The sequence below is a fragment of the Camelina sativa genome, chromosome 9 (genome assembly GCF_000633955.1).
Source record: "Camelina sativa cultivar DH55 chromosome 9, Cs, whole genome shotgun sequence".
In the NCBI taxonomy this organism is placed as follows: Eukaryota; Viridiplantae; Streptophyta; class Magnoliopsida; order Brassicales; family Brassicaceae; genus Camelina; species Camelina sativa.
This window is the reverse complement of record NC_025693.1, coordinates 33,874,139-33,891,358: the sequence shown is the minus strand read 5'-3', so window position 1 is coordinate 33,891,358 and position 17,220 is coordinate 33,874,139. Positions and strand designations below refer to the sequence as shown.

The following is a 17,220-nucleotide window of genomic DNA, read 5'->3' as shown; positions in this document are numbered from 1 at the left end:
CATACAACTCCTTGTGAATCCTTCACCTCGTATGTCTTCACGCAAGCGGCCTTTGGGATCTTGGCACTTGCAGGAAGCTGTAATAAACAAAACCAGCAAGTGAATACAAAATCTCCAAAATTTGATCAACCTCAGTGAACGAAAAAAAAAAACCTGAGGAATCTTGACACATTTGCCATCTCCTTCAAATTGCCAACCATGGTACAGACATTCCAATCTCCCATCAATCAATTGTCCTTCAGACAACTTAGCCAACCTAAAAGACAAAACAAAACTCAAACAAGTAAAAACAAAATCTTTGTCTTTTTCCACATTTCCAACAACTAATCATGATTTTGTAGACATCAGAAAACATGTTTGTTTGCTGGATCAATCTCTTACCGATGAGGACAACGATCCTCGTAACAGCGAAGTGTTCCTTCGCCGTCTTTATACAAAACTATTTGGCGATCAAAGACGGTGAGGCCAAGGGGCGCATCGTCGGGGACGTTTCTGGTGAGATACAAAGGGTACCACTCCTCTGTCCAATCGTAATCAGCCACCTCAACACGTTTCTCTTCTTCAGGGTTTAAAAGAACCTCTCCTCCTCTTCCTCCTTCTTCTGTCTGATCAGCCACGGCGGCGGCGGAACGGCGGAGGAAATGGAAACGGGGGTTCGTCGGTGCTGTGCATGTCGTTCTGTGGTTGAATTGGTTGTGGATCATGGGTGTTGTTGTTTTAGTGAAGAGGATTGGAGAAGTAGCTGTGAGTTGGAGAGAGGAGCTTAGAAAATGAGCAGCCATGACGGACTCTTTATTACAAGAATCGGTGAAAATTCCCTTCTGCTAAATAGATCATAAAGAGCATCGATGATATTTAGGAGAGTCTATCACTATCAGAAATTCAGAATAAAGGAAAAAAAGAGAAAAAATGAGGAGAGAGAGTGGAAGACAGCATAATAAACGTTACTTACAAGTTTCTTACACTTGTCCTTTTTATAGCTACTTTTCAATATATAATTTGTGTTTTATACTTAAGATTGTGTCGACCGAGAAACCCAAGTCTGAGAGACGAGCGACTCTCATGCTTTAAGGTTGCTTGTCCAACCGCTGGACCTCGTTCCACCACATGTGAGATGTTGAAAATTTGGCAAAATGGTGTCGCTTTTGCGTGTTTTGAAAGTCTTATATTTGTTTTCTTATATATGGATGTAGTATAGCTGTATAGGTGATAATCCATCACTTACTCTTATCTACTTTATATAGATATAGATAATGTCTTCTATCATATTTACTTAGGCTTAAAAGTTATTTTCTTATATATAAATCTTTATTATATAAATCACAAGTAAATTCACTAACAACTATGCTTTCTTCACCGGAAACAACAACGAATCCACCACCTTCTACGGCGAGACCTGATGCTGTCCGACGGAGATCCCATACCCACCACCACCGGGTTGATTCAAAGGCTATGCCGCGAACATGATTCTGACTCTGTCATCACGGGGTTAGTCAAGTAGATTTAGGTTTAGTTAAACAAGCCATTACAATTGATTTCGGTTTGGTTTTATTGGTTCCTTTTGAAATTACAATTGATTTTGGTTCGGTTTACAATTGGTTTGAAAAAAAAAAAAAAAAAAATCACGCAACGCCACGCGACGTCAATTTTAGGAAAAAGAGCGTCGAATAAAATTGGCTGCACTCGCGCAACTCGCGTTTTGTTTGTGATTGGCTAGAAAAAACAAAATAGTAGCTCCCCTCCTCCCATAATACCAATATTACTACTTTTTTCGTCATTCTTCCTTCTCTCATTTAATTTTGATTCCTCGGATTGTCATATTCTCCTTCCAGCTCTCGAACTCAGAGATCCACCAAACACAAGTTTCTTTATCCCGATCATATAACTCGACATAAACCATATTCCAACGTTAGCGCTTCCACAATTTTTGAACCATATCCAGCTTAGAAACAGTTTTAGTCAATAGACAGAGAGAGAACTAAACTCACTCTGAGCTAATTTGCGTCAATGCATTTATTAGAACATCAAGAATCAACGGCTCTGAGCTCCCAAACTGTAGATTAATGCAAGTAATTGCAGAGATTCTTCCAAACTATATCTACATTGGTTTAATCTAAATTCAGATGGCTATTTCTATCAACTTTGTGGATTAAAAATATTTGATTTTAACTTGAAGTAATTTTATTCTCTAAAACTCTAGTAATTTATTTTTGGATTTGGAGGATTTGAGGTTTCTTATTGGAGGGACATGATCTCCTGCAAAAAGTACATATGGTAAGAGTTATAGACATGTATATTCTTGTTATGTGATGTGAAGAAGTGTTGGAGATGCATTTCAGACAAAAAAAAAAAAAAAAAAAAAAAAAAAAAAAAAAAAAAAAAAAAAGAAAAAAAAAAGAAAAAAAAGAAGAAAAAAGAAAAAAAAAGAAAAAAAAATGAAAAAAAATGAAAAAAAAGAAAAAAAAATNTCAGAGGTCAAAATTCTTATTAGTGGTGGATTTTTCAAAGAGTAATGTCCGTTCAGGTATTTACATAATAGACCAATTAGAAAATTCCATTAATCTACAAAAACAAGAGAAAAAACCACACCTTTACAAAATTGAATAAGCAATTGCAGAGATGGCATAATGATTGAGTAATGATTGTTATTTTTGAAGTTGGTAAAGAAGACTTTCAATTCTCATTAGGCACATTCTCTGAAACAAGAAACTATTGCTTCCAACTTCCATAACCACTTGATCATCGTCTGTTTTAGGCTTTTAGCTCATAGTGTGCCTTTTGCTGTCGTTGTAGATGATCATGGTTTCTTGTGAAATACTCTGTTTAAAGTGTGCTTTGTGGACAACTCTCTTATTTAGTAGATCCATAAAAGTTAGTACCCTTAAAGACTGAAGGCTAATTAATGTCGGCTAACATGAGAATATTTTATTCCCCTTGGGAAAGCTTGGACAAAACTAGGAGAAGTATAGAACCTTAAAGATGACGGCAGATGAACTTCATCCAATCTGAACTGTCTCAAACTGTAGGAAACTAATAAGTATGTCATTGTCCTTGACGATATATATGTGATAACACAGCCATTGATCCCATAAATCCTCTGTTTCCACCAAACAAAAGTTGAAATCTTATAGTCCTTTTAACTTTTTTTTGGAAACTTCTCTGTCTAGAGCAGAGAGGAGCCAAAACAAGACACCTGAATGCCATTTTCTGTTTTTGAATCCACCAAACAAGAGCTACTTTGCAGGTTGGAAGGTATTATTACTTGCTTTTCGGTTGAGATAGGACTCTCTGATTGATCAAGGTTAAGCTGTATGATTCATGGCAAACGCTGGAGCCTTTGGAATGAATTATAGTTGCGTTTACAAGCAAAATAGTATTCCGTGAAATACATGTTGGAGGAAGAGGAGACATCACAATATACATTTTCATAGTCTTCTGTGTGTTCTAATGAAGTTATTGGTGTTTAGTTCTATAGCTCTTAAGCAACCATAAGCTGCGGCTGAGAGCAATGCTGCTGAACCTAACAGGACAGCCTTCCACTGTCTACTAACCACCAGGATTGCCAAAGTCGTCAAAACAACTGCCGTGGCAGAGAGGATATTTTTCCAGAGCTCAAAAGATTTGATCGCTTTGCTGCAGCTTCTACAATGGATAATATGTCTGAAGTACCGGTTAGCCAAATTAGGAGCGTGCATAGTTCCAATTCCTCCTTTTGCAGGGTAAGAAGCTGAGAGAGCTGCAATGATCCCTGCTGGGGCGTGTTCCACTACGGGAGGAACCTTGGGGAGAGATATGGTCCTATGCCCAAAATGGTAAGGCATCCCATGACCAACTTTGTCCATCCATTTTCTGTACTCAGCGACCCATGTGTCTGATGACTTGAGATTTAAATACAAGTCCTTAGTTGGTACTTTCTCCTTCATGAGAATCTCGTTCTGAGACGATAGGAACCCCATGTCTTGTTCAAAGACCTTGCAGCCATTCTGATGCCAGAACCATTGAGGTAACACTGAAACCAAAGGTGACATTTTCGTGACCCCAAACCTAACAATAAGCATAGACTTCCCTTGCCCTGTAGGTCTACAGAGAAACACCCCTGAAAAGTAGTTCTTAACCCCGTCCTTCCCCTCAAGTTCTAGATTGTTCGGCAGAACACATGGAGCATCAAACCGAAGTAAATTAGTCCTGTTCCCGCCGTCTTTCTCCCGACTCCAAGTCCCTGCGAAACCCCGGTTAGTCCGCTCGGTGACCTCAAAAACCAGAGGCTGAGCATCTTCTCTTTTTGCAGTGACATTATTATAAAAAAACGGTCAGTACGAAATCTCCAAAATTTTGATAAACGTCAGTGAATGAACAAAAACCTGAGGAATCTTGACACATTTGCCATCTCCTTCAAATTGCCAACCATGGTACAGACATTCCAATCTCCCATCAATAAGTTGTCCTTCAGACAACTTAGCCAACCTAAAAAGACAAAACTAACACTACTAAAAAAAAAACGAAATCTTTGTCCTTTTCTACATTTCCAACAAGTAAAAGTAAGTAAGATTCTGTAGAGATCAGAAAAAACGAGTGGTTGCTAGATCAATCACTTACCGATGAGGACAACGATCCTCGTAACAGCAAAGTGTTCCGTCGCCGTCTTTATACAAAACTATTTGGCTATCGAAGACGGTGAGGCCAAGCGGCGCATCCTCGGGGACGTTTCTGGTGAGATGCAAAGGGTACCACTCCTCTGTCCAATCGTAATCAGCCACCTCAACACGTTTCTCTTCTTCAGGGTTTATAAAAACCTCTCCTCCTCCTCCTCCTTCTGTCTGATCAACCACGGCGGTACCGGAGGCGGCGGAACAGCGGAGGAGATGGAAACGGGGTTTCGTTGGTGCTGTCCTCTTTTTGAAATGTTTGTGGACTATGGGTGTTTTTACTTTAGAGAAGAGTATTGGAGAAGTAGCTGTGAGTTGAAAAGAAGAGCTTAGAAAAGGAACAGCCATGGCGGACTCTTTATTACAGGAAGTGATGACAATGTGGTTATGCTAACTTGCTAAGGTTGCTTCTGTAAAGTAATAGCCATGGCGGAACCTCGTTCCACGCATATGAATAGTCTTTACAATTAAAGAGGGCAGAAAAATATCTAAGCCGTTTAAGCCATTCTGTCTACGCCGTTCAAGCTATTTTCTTATAGTTACGGCTTATTCCATTCTAAAAACGTGTTCACAAAAAAAACTCGGAAAAAATATCTGTTATGTAACATATGTTATATATGTTCCATATGAACAAAGAGATCTTCCATATGATACAACTCTTCCATATGATACAACATGTATATAAAAATATAATATTAAGAATTTAGATTTTATACCAAATATTCTAGACTTTACAGTAAAACACCTCAATAACTTAATAAACAAGGTAAATTAATAAATTTTGTTAGTTTGAGTTGGAAAAAATGTAAAAATTAACAAAATTTAATAAGATAATAAAAATAATATTTGTTTTGAAATCTCTATGCAAATTATAGTCCCAATAATATTATAAATTACTAATAATTTCGAGTTTTCTGATATACATTAGAATATTTCTTAAAGTTCGAATTTTATTGAAGTTTTGAGGTTTCTGATGACGACATGTCAGTTTTTTTTCAAAGAATGTGTTTCTACTAATATATGGAAGACAACAAACTTAGATTAATGTATTGATATAAATTATGTAATATTCTTGACGAATTAATCAACTGTTATAACACATAAACCCAACGGTATATGCTTATGCTGATTTAAGAATTAAAACTTTCAATTTGAACGTCCTACAAAATAATTTTAAATTATATCACTTGTACTTTCTAATGAAATTTGAAATGGAATTAAATTTTCACTATTTATTATTTTGTTCATACGTTTTTAAAAAAGTTAATAATATAAATATAAATCCTTTATCTATATGTGTTTGATATACTTTTTTATTTTTAAACAGTTTTCATTAACTAATTATTAAAGGGATAAGTGATTCTCATAGAAGATGTTTACAATAAAAAAAAAGGGACATCAAAATAAGATACAAAGCGGTTCTTTTTGCTAAGCGATACGCAGCAAAAAAAACATACTGTACTTTGCAACTAATTAAATTAATATCTATATTAATATTTTTGAATCTATATTAACATTTTTGAAGTACATTTTGGTTTATGCCTTTTAAGTTTTACTTATTTAATATTTTTTAACAACATTAACCCTTAAAACAATTCCATAAATAAAATTGCAGAGAAACTCAAATACTAAACTTTCTTAAATTGACCAACATTTGTTACATTTATGGCCATAAAATCTTAACAACATCTATAAATTCCAATTTTCCAAAAACAACTCTACCCATGAAAGTTTTAATCCATTAAATCTCCAAAACTATTTTTATGGATGCTACAATCTCTCAAATTTAAATGCTATACAACAGATTTTCCATAACAAAAGTTTACAATCTCCATAATTATATTAACATTAATAAATTTCCTAAACCGAAAATCCAATTATAAAATGTCACATTAAATATGTTGAAAACCTCTCATATAATTTGGTTTATTTTTTATTTTTTGAGAAATTACCAAAAAAATTAAAATTCTATTAATTATCATAAACTATATATATTGACATGGAAAAATTATAAACTATAAAATATGCTAATTTTGTAAAACAATTAACATAATTAAACTTGATAAAAAAACTTATTTTGATTATTTTTTACGCAAAAACTTATTTTGATTTTGATGAGACGGGTTGACATTAATCCCATATAGGGAGTTTAGTGAAATTGTTTTTTTTAATACTTTTAGATGTGTACTAGGAGATAAATGTATTACTAGATTATACATATACCACACGGGTTAAAACCTTGAAAATATTACAAAAATCATATACTCTGAATATTTATATTAAATACCTGTAAAATTTTATATTTTTTAAATTAATAAAATAACAAATAAATATAATAAAAATTTAATATTTTGAAAAATAAAAATATTGTTTCGTGTTGTACCGCGGATTAAATCCTAGTTATTCAGTTAAAACGAAAAACATATTAGTTTTATGAAAGAAAAAAAAATAATAAAACAAAATTATAAATTGTAATCCGGTTTGACCAGGAAAAAAAAGTAATCCGGTTATGTTTCCGGGTCGGTAGTCGGTACATACAAAAACCAAGAATTTTGCTTCTTCTTCTTCTTCCTCTCTCGCCTTCTCCTCCTCCGCGAGCGAGACAAAGCCCTTAGAAGAACTTCTTGACATTCAGCTAAAGGAACAAAAAGAATCTCTTTTCCGCAATTGACGAAAGCTTCTGACCCATCTAATCCCGAGCCCCTCTCGGCCCTCGGTAAAATTTTATTCTCTGAAATCAGATCCCTAGTTACCTGGAAAGAGAACTAAGATTACTACGATTCATAACTCTTTCTTCTGCTTATCACTATTCAATATTCTTGTGATTGTTCTTTGTGTAGAAATTATAGATTATGGTGGTATCAATTAGTCCAATGCTGTTTACTTTTCTTGTATTGATAAATTGTTTCAACAATTTGTATTTTTAATCTGATGATTTCTTCTGCTTCAAGGTTCATGAAGAACTTCTCCAAGCAATTGAGGAAGCAGAGGAAGGGCTTATTCACTCAAAGCCTGCTCGGTTATTGCAGGAACCTGATATGGTGCTCAATGTTGTCAATGGTCTGATTCATAATGCTGATTGCTGGAGTTGAAGCTGAGCATCTAAATGAATTGGAGCCTGAGAAAATTGAAGAGAACAAGGATTTGGATGGACCGAAATGTAGGTTTCGACGTCTTGCCAAGTTCTCTTTCCACATCTGAGAGTATGGCGGTGAAGGGATGGCCGGATGGGTCTTCGTGCCTCATGTCAAGGGATATTAAGACTGAACGAAGTCCGAAATGCATTGGCAAGTACACTAGCAGCTGCCTCCAATGTAGTAGAAATCAAAGAGAAAGAGAAGAAATGGCTCAAGTTTTAGAACATAGAACCTTGCATCAGATTTATGGCAAACACTGGAACCTTTTGAATTATAGTTGTGTTTACAAGCAAAATGGTATTTCATGAAATACATGTTGGAAGAAGAGTAGACATCACAATATACATTTTCATAGTCTTCTGTGTGTTCTAATGAAGTTATTGGTGTTTAGTTCTATAGCTCTTAAGCAACCATAAGCTGCGGCTGAGAGCAATGCTGCTGAACCTAACAGGACAGCCTTCCACTGTCTACTAACCACCAGAATTGCCAAAGTCGCCAAAACAACTGCTGTTGCAGAGAGGATATTTTTCCACAGTTCAAAAGATTTGATCGCTTTGCTGCAGCTTCTACAATGGATAATATGTCTGAAGTACCGGTTAGCCAAATTGGGAGCGTACATAGTTCCAATTCCTCCTTTTGCAGGGTAAGAAGCTGAGAGAGCTGCAATGATCCCTGCTGGGGCATGTTCCACTACGGGAGGAACCTTGGGGAGAGATATGGTCCTATGCCCGAAATGGTAAGGCATACCATGACCAACTTTGTCCATCCACTTTCTATACTCACAGACCCATGTGTCTGATGACTTGAGATTTAAATACAAGTCCTTAGTTGGTACTTTCTCCTTCATCAGAACTTCGTTTTGAGAAGATAGGAACCCCATGTCTTGTTCAAAGACCTTGCAGGCTTCCTTATGCCAATACCATTGAGGTAACACTGAAACCAGTGGTGATCTTTTCGTGACCCCAAACCTAGCAATAAGCATAGACTTCCCTTGCCCTGTAGGTCTACAAAGAAACACCGCTGAAAAGTTCTTCTTCACCCCGTCCTTCCCTTCAAGTTCTCGATTGTTCTGCAGAACACATGGAGCATCAAACCGAAGTAAAGTACTCCCTTTCCTGCTGTCTTTTTCCCGTCTCCAAGTCCCTGCGAAACCCCGGTTAGTTCGCTCTGTGACCTCAAAAACCAGAGGCTGAGCATCTTCTCTTTTTGCACTGAAGTCAGTTCTATCATGAGAAATAGGGACATGAGCCGGATCCATCAGATTCTCTAGAAGAATAGAATGGTCATAAGGTAGCTCGTGAGTTGTGGATATGTCGAAAAATCCGGGTCTAGCAAAATGCTCAAACCAAGGAAGCTTTTCAGGGTTGGGAGGTGTCTTTGTTGACATCCAAACCCATACAACTCCTTGTGAATCCTTCACCTCGTACGTCTTCACACAAGCCGCCTTTGGAATCTTGGCACTTGCATGAAGCTGTTTTAAAAAAAAAAATAACCAGCAAGTGAATACAAAATCTCCAAAATTTGATTAACCTCAGTAGCAAAATCAGTGAACAACAAATAAACCTGAGGAATCTTGACACACTTGCCATCTCCTTCAAATTGCCAACCATGATACAGACATTCCAATCTCCCATCAATCAGTTGTCCTTCCGACAACTTAGCCAACCTAAAAAGACAAAACTCACACATGTAAACACACATATCTTTTGTCTTTTTCTACATTTTTAGCAAGTAACTAAGATTCTGCAGAGATAAAAAAACCGATCGAGTGGTTGACGTTTGCTAGATCAATCTCTTACCGATGAGGACAACGATCCTCGTAACAGCGAAGTGTTCCGTTGCCGTCTTTATACAAAACTATTTGGCTGTCGAAGACGGTGAGGCCAAGCGGCGCATCCTCGGGGACGTTTCTGGTGAGATACAAAGGGTACCACTCCTCTGTCCAATCGTAATCAGCCACCTCAACACATTTCTCTTCTTCAGGATTTATAAGAACCTCCCCTCTTCCTCCTCCTCCTTCTGTCTGATTAGCTACGGCGGTTACGGCGGCGGCGGAACGGCGGAGGAGATGGAGTCGGGGGTTCGTCGGTGCTGTGCATGTTGTTCTGTGGATTATGGGTGTTGTTACTTTAGTGAAGAGGATTGGAGAAGTAGCTGTGAGTTGAAGAGAAAGGCTTAGAAAAGGAACAGCCATGGCGGACTCTTTATCACTGGAATTCGATGACAATGTGTTTCTGCTAAAGTTGCTTCTGAAAAGGAACAGCCATGGCCGACTCGTTTATTACAGGACCCCGCTCCACCACGTATACGAGAAGTGAAAATTTTCGAAGAATAAAACGGCGTCGTTTAGCGTTTTTTTAACTCTTTTTAAAACTCATAGGTAAGGTAAAAAGGGCAGAAAAATATCTAAGCCGTTTAAGCCATTTTGTCTAAGCCGTTTAAGCTTTCTTATAGTTACGGCTTATTTCATTCTATTCTAATAACGTGTTAACAAAAAAAAAACTAGGAATCATTAGGTCAATTACGCAAAGTAACATCTCGATTCCGGTTCTTATTTCTTTTTTTTTGTTTTCTCAATTTATAGTACTATAATGTTTTTCTCCTTTGTTTTTTTTTTTTTTTCCAACAGAAAGTTGCAACGGATTGGGATCTAATGAATCCATGGATATACTAGTCTTTTTTTTTTCCGGCAAATAAACATATATTATATCAGAAAATGTTTACAAAATACATAATTGATTCAAAATAACCTATTTCGATTATTACAATTTCGATGAAAGAGTAAGATAACCATGCTATCTTTAGACTGATATAATATATAATATCTTTTTTTTTTGGTTTTAATGTTAAAATTCTATTTATCGATCAAGTTACAAAAGTTTCCGACGTACCGACAAAATCCCAATCCCAACAGGGACGTGACAGAGTTAATTACCCAATACCAACCGGCAAAGGATGAGAAATAAAGAGAAGTAAATTAAGAGAAGAGAAGGGGAAGACAGCCTTAGAGCCGGAAGGGAAAGAAGGCGGTCCCGCAGAGTGCGATTGACAGAGACTTGAAGAGAAGCTGGCGAAGAGTAGCTGGAGGAGAAGATCTTAGAGTTTCGCTCCTTCCAAATCAAGTAGATCGTTGACTGAAGCAGAAGCTTAAGCAGAATTACCATGGACGCATGGTGAGGCTGCTGATGGTGAAAAATCCAGTCCGCCACCGCATGTAGATTGTCAGGTGGTTGTGGTAAGAACTTACTTGCGAAGAAGCTCCAAACCTCAGATGAGAAAGGACACTGGAAAAACAGGTGCTCATGTGACTCAGTGCCACCAGAGCATAAGACACAGTCAGAGGAGACTGTCATTCCCCAACTACGAAGCCTGTCTCTAGTGGGTAAGCGAGCTAGAAAAACCAACCAAGCCACAAAAGAGAACCGTGGGATATGTGCCTTGAACCACACAACAGTCGACCATGAGACCGGAGGTGAACAAATGCGAACTTGGTCCCAAGTTTCTTTGGAGGAGAAGGAGGATGTGAAGACTCCAGTTGAGTTCCTCCACTGGTATGAATCAGGCCCTTTAGTGACATCAGGAACGGGAGTAGCTGTTAGAGCAACTAAGAGGGTTTGGCCATTGTCTGATCTCGCCGCCGGCAGAGCCCAGTTACCATTTCTGGTTGCCTCCAAGACTCGCGCATCCTCTCTAACCCGTAGTGTTCTCGGTCCAGCTGCCCCAACAAACTTTATCAGTTGACCAAACTCAGTCCAGTTATCAAACCCGAAAGAGGCGGTACGACCATCACCAACCTCACATTTGAGAAACTCAATAACAGTAGGCTTTAACTGGAGCATACTATTTATTGCCTTTGAAAAGCGTCTTGACTCCGCAGTTAACCAGTAACTCTTCCGGTCAACGAGGGTACATAATCTGTAATATCTCCTTTCATATACTTTTTATTAGCTAACAGCATGTAGCTGAGACGCCAAAATGCTCTTGGCATAACTTTTAGTTGATAAGAAAAACTGAATTGTTGCTTGAAATAAATCTGAAATGAAAAACTTCCTCCTTTTTAACCAATCACAATCTTCTATACATTATTTCATTTAAAAGATAAATCAAAATTTAATTAAAAAAACAAAACAAAATAAGGAAACAAATACTATATATTTTTAATTAAGGAAAGTTAAATATTTGATTGGTTTAGATTTTACAATTAGAACAAAATTATGTGTCGGTTTGAGTTTAAAAATGAGATGATTAGAGTTTAGATTTTACAATTAAACAAAATTATATATGGGTTTGGGTTTACAAATGAAGTGGTTAGAATGTAGATTTTACAACTAAAACGAAATTATATGTTGGTTTGAGTTTACAAATAAGATGGTTAGTTGACAAACACCGGAGCCTTTGGAATGAATTTATAGTTGCGTTTACAAGCAAAATGGTATTCCATGAAATACATGTTGGAAGAAGAGGAGACATCCCAATATACATTTTCATAGTCTTCTGTGTGTTCTAATGAAGTTATTGGTGTTTAGTTCTATAGCTCTTAAGCAACCATAAGCTGCGGCTGAGAGCAATGCTGCTGAACCTAACAGGACAGCCTTCCACTGTCTACTAACCACCAGAATTGCCAAAGTCGTCAAAACAACTGCTGTGGCAGAGAGGATATTTTTCCAGAGCTCAAAAGATTTGATCGCTTTGCTGCAGCTTCTACAATGGATAATATGTCTGAAGTACCGGTTAGCCAAATTGGGAGCGTGCATAGTTCCAATTCCTCCTTTTGCAGGGTAAGAAGCTGAGAGAGCTGCAATGATCCCTGCTGGGGCATGTTCCACTACGGGAGGAACCTTGGGGAGAGATATGGTCCTATGCCCGAAATGGTAAGGCATACCATGACCAACTTTGTCCATCCACTTTCTATACTCAGAGACCCATGTGTCTGATGACTTGAGATTTAAATACAAGTCCTTAGTTGGTACTTTCTCCTTCATCAGAACCTCGTTTTGAGACGATAGGAACCCCATGTCTTGTTCAAAGATCTTGCAGGCATTCTGATGCCAATACCATTGAGGGAACACTGAAACCAATGGTGATCTTTTCGTGACCCCAAACCTACTAATTATCATAGACTTTCCTTGCCCTGTAGGTCTACAAAGAAACAGCGCTGAAAAGTAGTTCTTCACCCCGTCCTTCCCCTCAAATTCTCGATTGTACTGCAGAACACATGGAGCATCAAACCGAAGTAGCATACTCCCTTTCCCGCCGTCTTTCTCCTTTCCCCAAGTCCCTGCGAAACCCCGGTTAGTTCTCTCGGTGACCTCAAAAACCAGAGGCTGAGCATCTTCTCTTTTAGCAGTGAAGTCAGTTCTATCATGAGAAATAGGGACATGAGCCGGATCCATCAGATTCTCCAGTAGAATGGAATGGTCATAAGGAAGCTCGTGAGTTGTGGATATGTCGAGAAAACCAGGTCTAGCAAAATTCTCAAACCAAGGAAGCTTTTCGGGGTTAGGAGGTGTTTTTGTCGACATCCAAACCCATACAACTCCTTGTGAATCCTTCACCTCGTACGTCTTCACACAAGCCGCCTTTGGAATCTTGGCACTCGAAGGAAGCTGTTATTAAAAAAAAAAACATCAAGTGAATACAAAATCTCCAAAATTTGATAAATGATGTCAGTGAATGAACAAAAAAAAGAACCTGAGGAATCTTGACACATTTGCCATCTCCTTCAAATTGCCAACCATGGTACAGACATTCCAATCTCCCATCAATTAATTGTCCTTCAGACAACTTAGCCAACCTAAAAGACAAAACTCACACTAGTAAAAAAAAAACGAAATCTTTGTCCTTTTCTACATTTCCAACAAGTAAAAGTAAGTAAGATTCTGTAGAGATCAGAAAAAACGAGTGGTTGCTAGATCAATCACTTACCGATGAGGACAACGATCCTCGTAACAGCGAAATGTTCCGTCGCCGTCTTTATACAAAACTATTTGGCTATCGAAGACGGTGAGGCCAAGCGGCGCATCCTCGGGGACGTTTCTGGTGAGGTACAAAGGGTACCACTCCTCTCTCCAATCATAATCAGCCACCTCAACACGTTTCTCTTCTTCAGGGTTTATAAAAACCTCTCCTTCTCCTTCTGTCTGATCAACCACGGCGGTACCGGCGACGGCGGAACGACGGAGGAGATGGAAACGGGGTTTCGTCGGTGCTGTGCATGTTGTTCTGTGGATTATGGGTGTTGTTACTTTAGTGAAGAGGATTGGAGAAGTAGTTGTGAGGTGAAGAGAGGAGCTTAGAAAAGGAGCAGCCATGGCGGACTTTTTATTACAGGAATCGATGGCATTGCGCTTCTGCTAAATAGATCATAAGGTTTGCTTGTCCAAACCGTTGGACCTCGTTCCACCACATATGAGAAGTAGAAAATTTAGACAAAACGGTGTCGTTGTGGAAGCCTTTTGGCTGAATGGTTGACCAAGAGTTAATTAATATTTCTACACCATGAAGTCTAGGATTCGAGTCACATATTATGCGATTTATTATTAATTCTGTAGATTAATGGAGGTTTACATGAGATTTTCAGTTGAGCACAATTAAAGCTATTGGCCGTAATTTTATGTACAAAAAGAAATATCTTTGGTCGTGGATTATTCAAAATATTGGTCATGAATACAGTGCTGGCTTAAACATATTATATGCCTCTGGGCAAACTAAAAAAAATGTCTCTTAATTTATAGAAAAACTTACTGATTTTTTTTAGGTCTTTTTGGTTCATATAATTTCTTTTTTGTGCTCTTTTCTAGCTTATAAATTTTTTTTGTGCCCTTTTTCTAGCTTACAATTTTTTTTTTTTATGCCTCTTTTAACTTACAAATTTTTGTTTGTGCCCCTTTTTAGCTTACAAATTTTTTTTTGTATCTTTTAGTTTACAAATTTTTTCTTGTGCCCCTTTCTAGTTTACAATGATTTTCTTTTATGCTCTTTTAACTTAGAAATTTTTTATTTGTGCTCCTTTAATCTATGTACCCGGGGCGGTCGCACTGCCCGCCCTCCTAGTTGAGCCGGCACTGCATGAATATAGAGAAAGAAATGTTGTACGGGAATCTAATTATATACTCAGAAAGGTCCATGGTAAAATCTAGGCCTGGACATAAAACCCGTACCCGAATACTCAATTCATAATCTGATCCGAAAAATCGGGTTCGGGTTATGTACGAGTTTGTCTATAAAAACTTATTGGATTCTATTTTCCAAAATCCGTGGATTCGGATTAGGGTCGGGTAATATCCAATATCCATTTGGATACCCATCAAACCCGAACATATAAACATATTTATAATATTTAGCATTAATATAATGTAATTACCCAAAATTATGATTATAATTTTTAATATTTCATTTAGATTTTTATACTAAATATAAAAAATAATTAAAACATCTAAAATATTTTGTCACATAAGTCAAAATTTAGCTAAATTTATTTATATTTAATTAATTTTAAAGACTTTTTTCGGATACCCGGTAGTTCGGATGCTAATCGGATTCTAAAATTTCTAATCCAAACCGACCCAAACCCAATAGTACCCAAACCGAACTGAACCATATATCTAAAAATACCCACTGGGTTCTATTTTCCTAAACTCGTTTATCTGAACCCGAATGGGTAATACCCAAACCCGAACGGGTTACCCGAATGCCTAGCCCTAGTAAAATCGTTGATGTGCTATTGTTTTTCACTTCAAATCTTTTATCTCAAAATACCACATGACTCCTTCAAGTGAACAGTGAATCGTATGTAGTACTTATTTAAGAACCGAATCCCACATAGAGAAGTTGTATTACAAGTCCTTCAGAACAAAGTAAGGCTAGAACTATAATATAAAAGAGGGTTTTCGTTTGTTTCACGGTTGCAAGTAAAGTAAATAAATGAAATAAAAGAAAACGTAAACTAATAAGAGGCAAACGTTGGACATCAAGGGGTTTGCAGGGGTTTGATGATCTATTGATTCAAGAAATCGAGTGAGAGCTTGGACCCTCTGAGGTTTTAGATGGTGAAGACTGAAGAGTGACTAGTAGACTAGCGGTAACACTAAAAATTCAATTTTAGTTTCCCTCTTACACGAAATCAGGTTAGAGCCCTCCCAATGACCCCTTTAAGGTTCGATATGATACGCAAACTTGAAAACTACAGGTAAATATCTTGGACAAGGCTACCAACAAAAAATTGTTTGTTTAATGGTTCTTGGACCTTAGCGGATCTATGATTCCGTACTTGGTAACTGGTAAGTAGTATTTATTAGTTATTAACATTTCATTCTCCGTGAGTAAAATCAGATAGACTGTATTTATGTATAGCAACTCCAAATCTCTCCTTCGCTTGTTCATTTTTGTTTTCCTTGTAAAATATATACACTTGAAGAGTTTCTCAAGGCACATTACATGATTTTTTTGTACAATTTTTCTATTTATAGACTCTCCTTTTTCTTTCAATTGTTTATAAAAGTGATATATACTACTATAACAAGCCAAAAAAAAGAAGAAAAAAAGATAAATTTCCTTAAATGATTAGAATGAGTTATTTTTCATTCAAAAGAAGAAATATCTGGAAGGTACACAAAAAAAATAGTTGTCTAGTTTTCTTTACAATGTTGAAGAAAAAATTCATATACTATTTTAGGGTTCCTTTTCCTGAAATTCTCCTACTTGGAGTGATTGGATTCACTACTTTCAACTTGTGGCATTAACACCAAAAACACAAATCTTGTTTTGCATATTGATGATCGGCATAGATGATGACTCCCATAAGAGAGAGTAAAGAGACTGTCATTAAATTCTCCTGACTCAACCATCCCTCACTCTTTCTCTCTCCCTCTGACACGAACACACATGCAATTACAGTTATCATTTATCACAACAACTACCACTTCTCTCTCTTTGGGCAGATTAAACAACTTCACTTTCCCTCTCATGAGATAGACACATCAAAAAAATGGCGTTGCAAATTTCTTCATGCAGACCAAAATCTACCTTGTTCTCTCTTCTCCTATGTCTTCCACTACTTTTGCTTATTTCTTCCTCAGTAGCTGACCTCTCTTTTAACTTCTACGCCGGTTCTTGCCCTGGAGCTGAGTTAATCGTGAGGAACACAGTTAGATCTGCTTCTTCCTCTGATCCATCAGTCCTTGGGAAGCTTCTCCGCCTCATCTTCCATGACTGCTTCGTTCAGGTATATTACATTGCTTCAAGACCACCTCTTACTTGCGTAACAAGGCGTTTCCACTAATTTTTTGGTCGTCATTGCTGTCTTAGGGTTGTGATGGCTCAGTCTTGATTCGAGGGAACGATACAGAGCGAAGCGACCCTGGAAACGCGTCTCTAGGAGGATTCGCTGTTATAGAAAGCATCAAAAATGTTCTTGAAATCTTTTGTCCAGGCACAGT

At 37.4% G+C, this 17,220-nt stretch overlaps 5 protein-coding genes across 5 annotated transcripts in view; 1 reads left to right on the top strand and 4 right to left on the bottom strand.

The window, feature by feature from the left end:
* LOC104713948 (protein TIC 55, chloroplastic-like) lies at positions 3,341-5,085 on the bottom strand. Its single transcript, XM_019230101.1, has 3 exons — positions 4,597-5,085; positions 4,342-4,464; positions 3,341-4,278 (listed from the first exon to the last, which is right to left on the bottom strand). The coding sequence occupies exons 1-3, from the start codon at positions 4,992-4,994 to the stop codon at positions 3,426-3,428; spliced, it is 1,374 nt and encodes a 457-aa protein (XP_019085646.1). The 5' UTR covers positions 4,995-5,085; the 3' UTR covers positions 3,341-3,425.
* Positions 8,027-10,078, bottom strand: LOC104713946 (protein TIC 55, chloroplastic-like). The gene is made up of 3 exons (XM_010431175.2): positions 9,583-10,078; positions 9,347-9,449; positions 8,027-9,254 (listed from the first exon to the last, which is right to left on the bottom strand). Exons 1-3 carry the CDS (start codon positions 9,975-9,977, stop codon positions 8,133-8,135), a joined length of 1,620 nt encoding a protein of 539 aa, XP_010429477.1. The 5' UTR covers positions 9,978-10,078; the 3' UTR covers positions 8,027-8,132.
* LOC109126280 lies at positions 10,426-11,764 on the bottom strand. The gene has a single exon (XM_019229583.1). It carries the CDS (start codon positions 11,620-11,622, stop codon positions 10,711-10,713), a length of 912 nt encoding a protein of 303 aa, XP_019085128.1. The 5' UTR covers positions 11,623-11,764; the 3' UTR covers positions 10,426-10,710.
* On the bottom strand, positions 12,156-14,179 carry LOC104713947 (protein TIC 55, chloroplastic-like). Its single transcript, XM_010431176.2, has 3 exons — positions 13,709-14,179; positions 13,475-13,577; positions 12,156-13,389 (listed from the first exon to the last, which is right to left on the bottom strand). The coding sequence occupies exons 1-3, from the start codon at positions 14,092-14,094 to the stop codon at positions 12,268-12,270; spliced, it is 1,611 nt and encodes a 536-aa protein (XP_010429478.1). The 5' UTR covers positions 14,095-14,179; the 3' UTR covers positions 12,156-12,267.
* LOC104713945 (peroxidase 18-like) overlaps positions 16,673-17,220 on the top strand; it is a 3,567-nt gene continuing 3,019 nt past the window's right edge. The window contains exons 1-2 of the mRNA XM_010431174.2: positions 16,673-17,006; positions 17,090-17,213. Of these exons, the coding sequence (XP_010429476.1) occupies positions 16,770-17,006; positions 17,090-17,213 (361 nt within the window). The 5' untranslated portion in view covers positions 16,673-16,769. The remainder of the gene's footprint in view (positions 17,007-17,089; positions 17,214-17,220) is intronic.

Excerpts from the sequence above, each read along its gene's own strand:
- LOC104713948 (XM_019230101.1), bottom strand. The coding sequence starts at position 4,994 with ATGGCTGTTCCTTTTCTAAGCTCTTCTTTTCAACTCACAGCTACTTCT. Across the intron at positions 4,465-4,596 it reads GAGGATCGTTGTCCTCATCG|GTTGGCTAAGTTGTCTGAAG; the intron begins GTAAGTGATTGA and ends TTGTCTTTTTAG. Across the intron at positions 4,279-4,341 it reads GTTTTTGTTCATTCACTGAC|AGAAGATGCTCAGCCTCTGG; the intron begins GTTTATCAAAAT and ends CACTGCAAAAAG.
- LOC104713946 (XM_010431175.2), bottom strand. The coding sequence starts at position 9,977 with ATGGCTGTTCCTTTTCTAAGCCTTTCTCTTCAACTCACAGCTACTTCT. Across the intron at positions 9,450-9,582 it reads GAGGATCGTTGTCCTCATCG|GTTGGCTAAGTTGTCGGAAG; the intron begins GTAAGAGATTGA and ends TTGTCTTTTTAG. Across the intron at positions 9,255-9,346 it reads AGTGTGTCAAGATTCCTCAG|CTTCATGCAAGTGCCAAGAT; the intron begins GTTTATTTGTTG and ends TTTTTAAAACAG.
- LOC109126280 (XM_019229583.1), bottom strand. The coding sequence starts at position 11,622 with ATGCTCCAGTTAAAGCCTACTGTTATTGAGTTTCTCAAATGTGAGGTT.
- LOC104713947 (XM_010431176.2), bottom strand. The coding sequence starts at position 14,094 with ATGGCTGCTCCTTTTCTAAGCTCCTCTCTTCACCTCACAACTACTTCT. Across the intron at positions 13,578-13,708 it reads GAGGATCGTTGTCCTCATCG|GTTGGCTAAGTTGTCTGAAG; the intron begins GTAAGTGATTGA and ends TTTGTCTTTTAG. Across the intron at positions 13,390-13,474 it reads AATGTGTCAAGATTCCTCAG|CTTCCTTCGAGTGCCAAGAT; the intron begins GTTCTTTTTTTT and ends TTTTAATAACAG.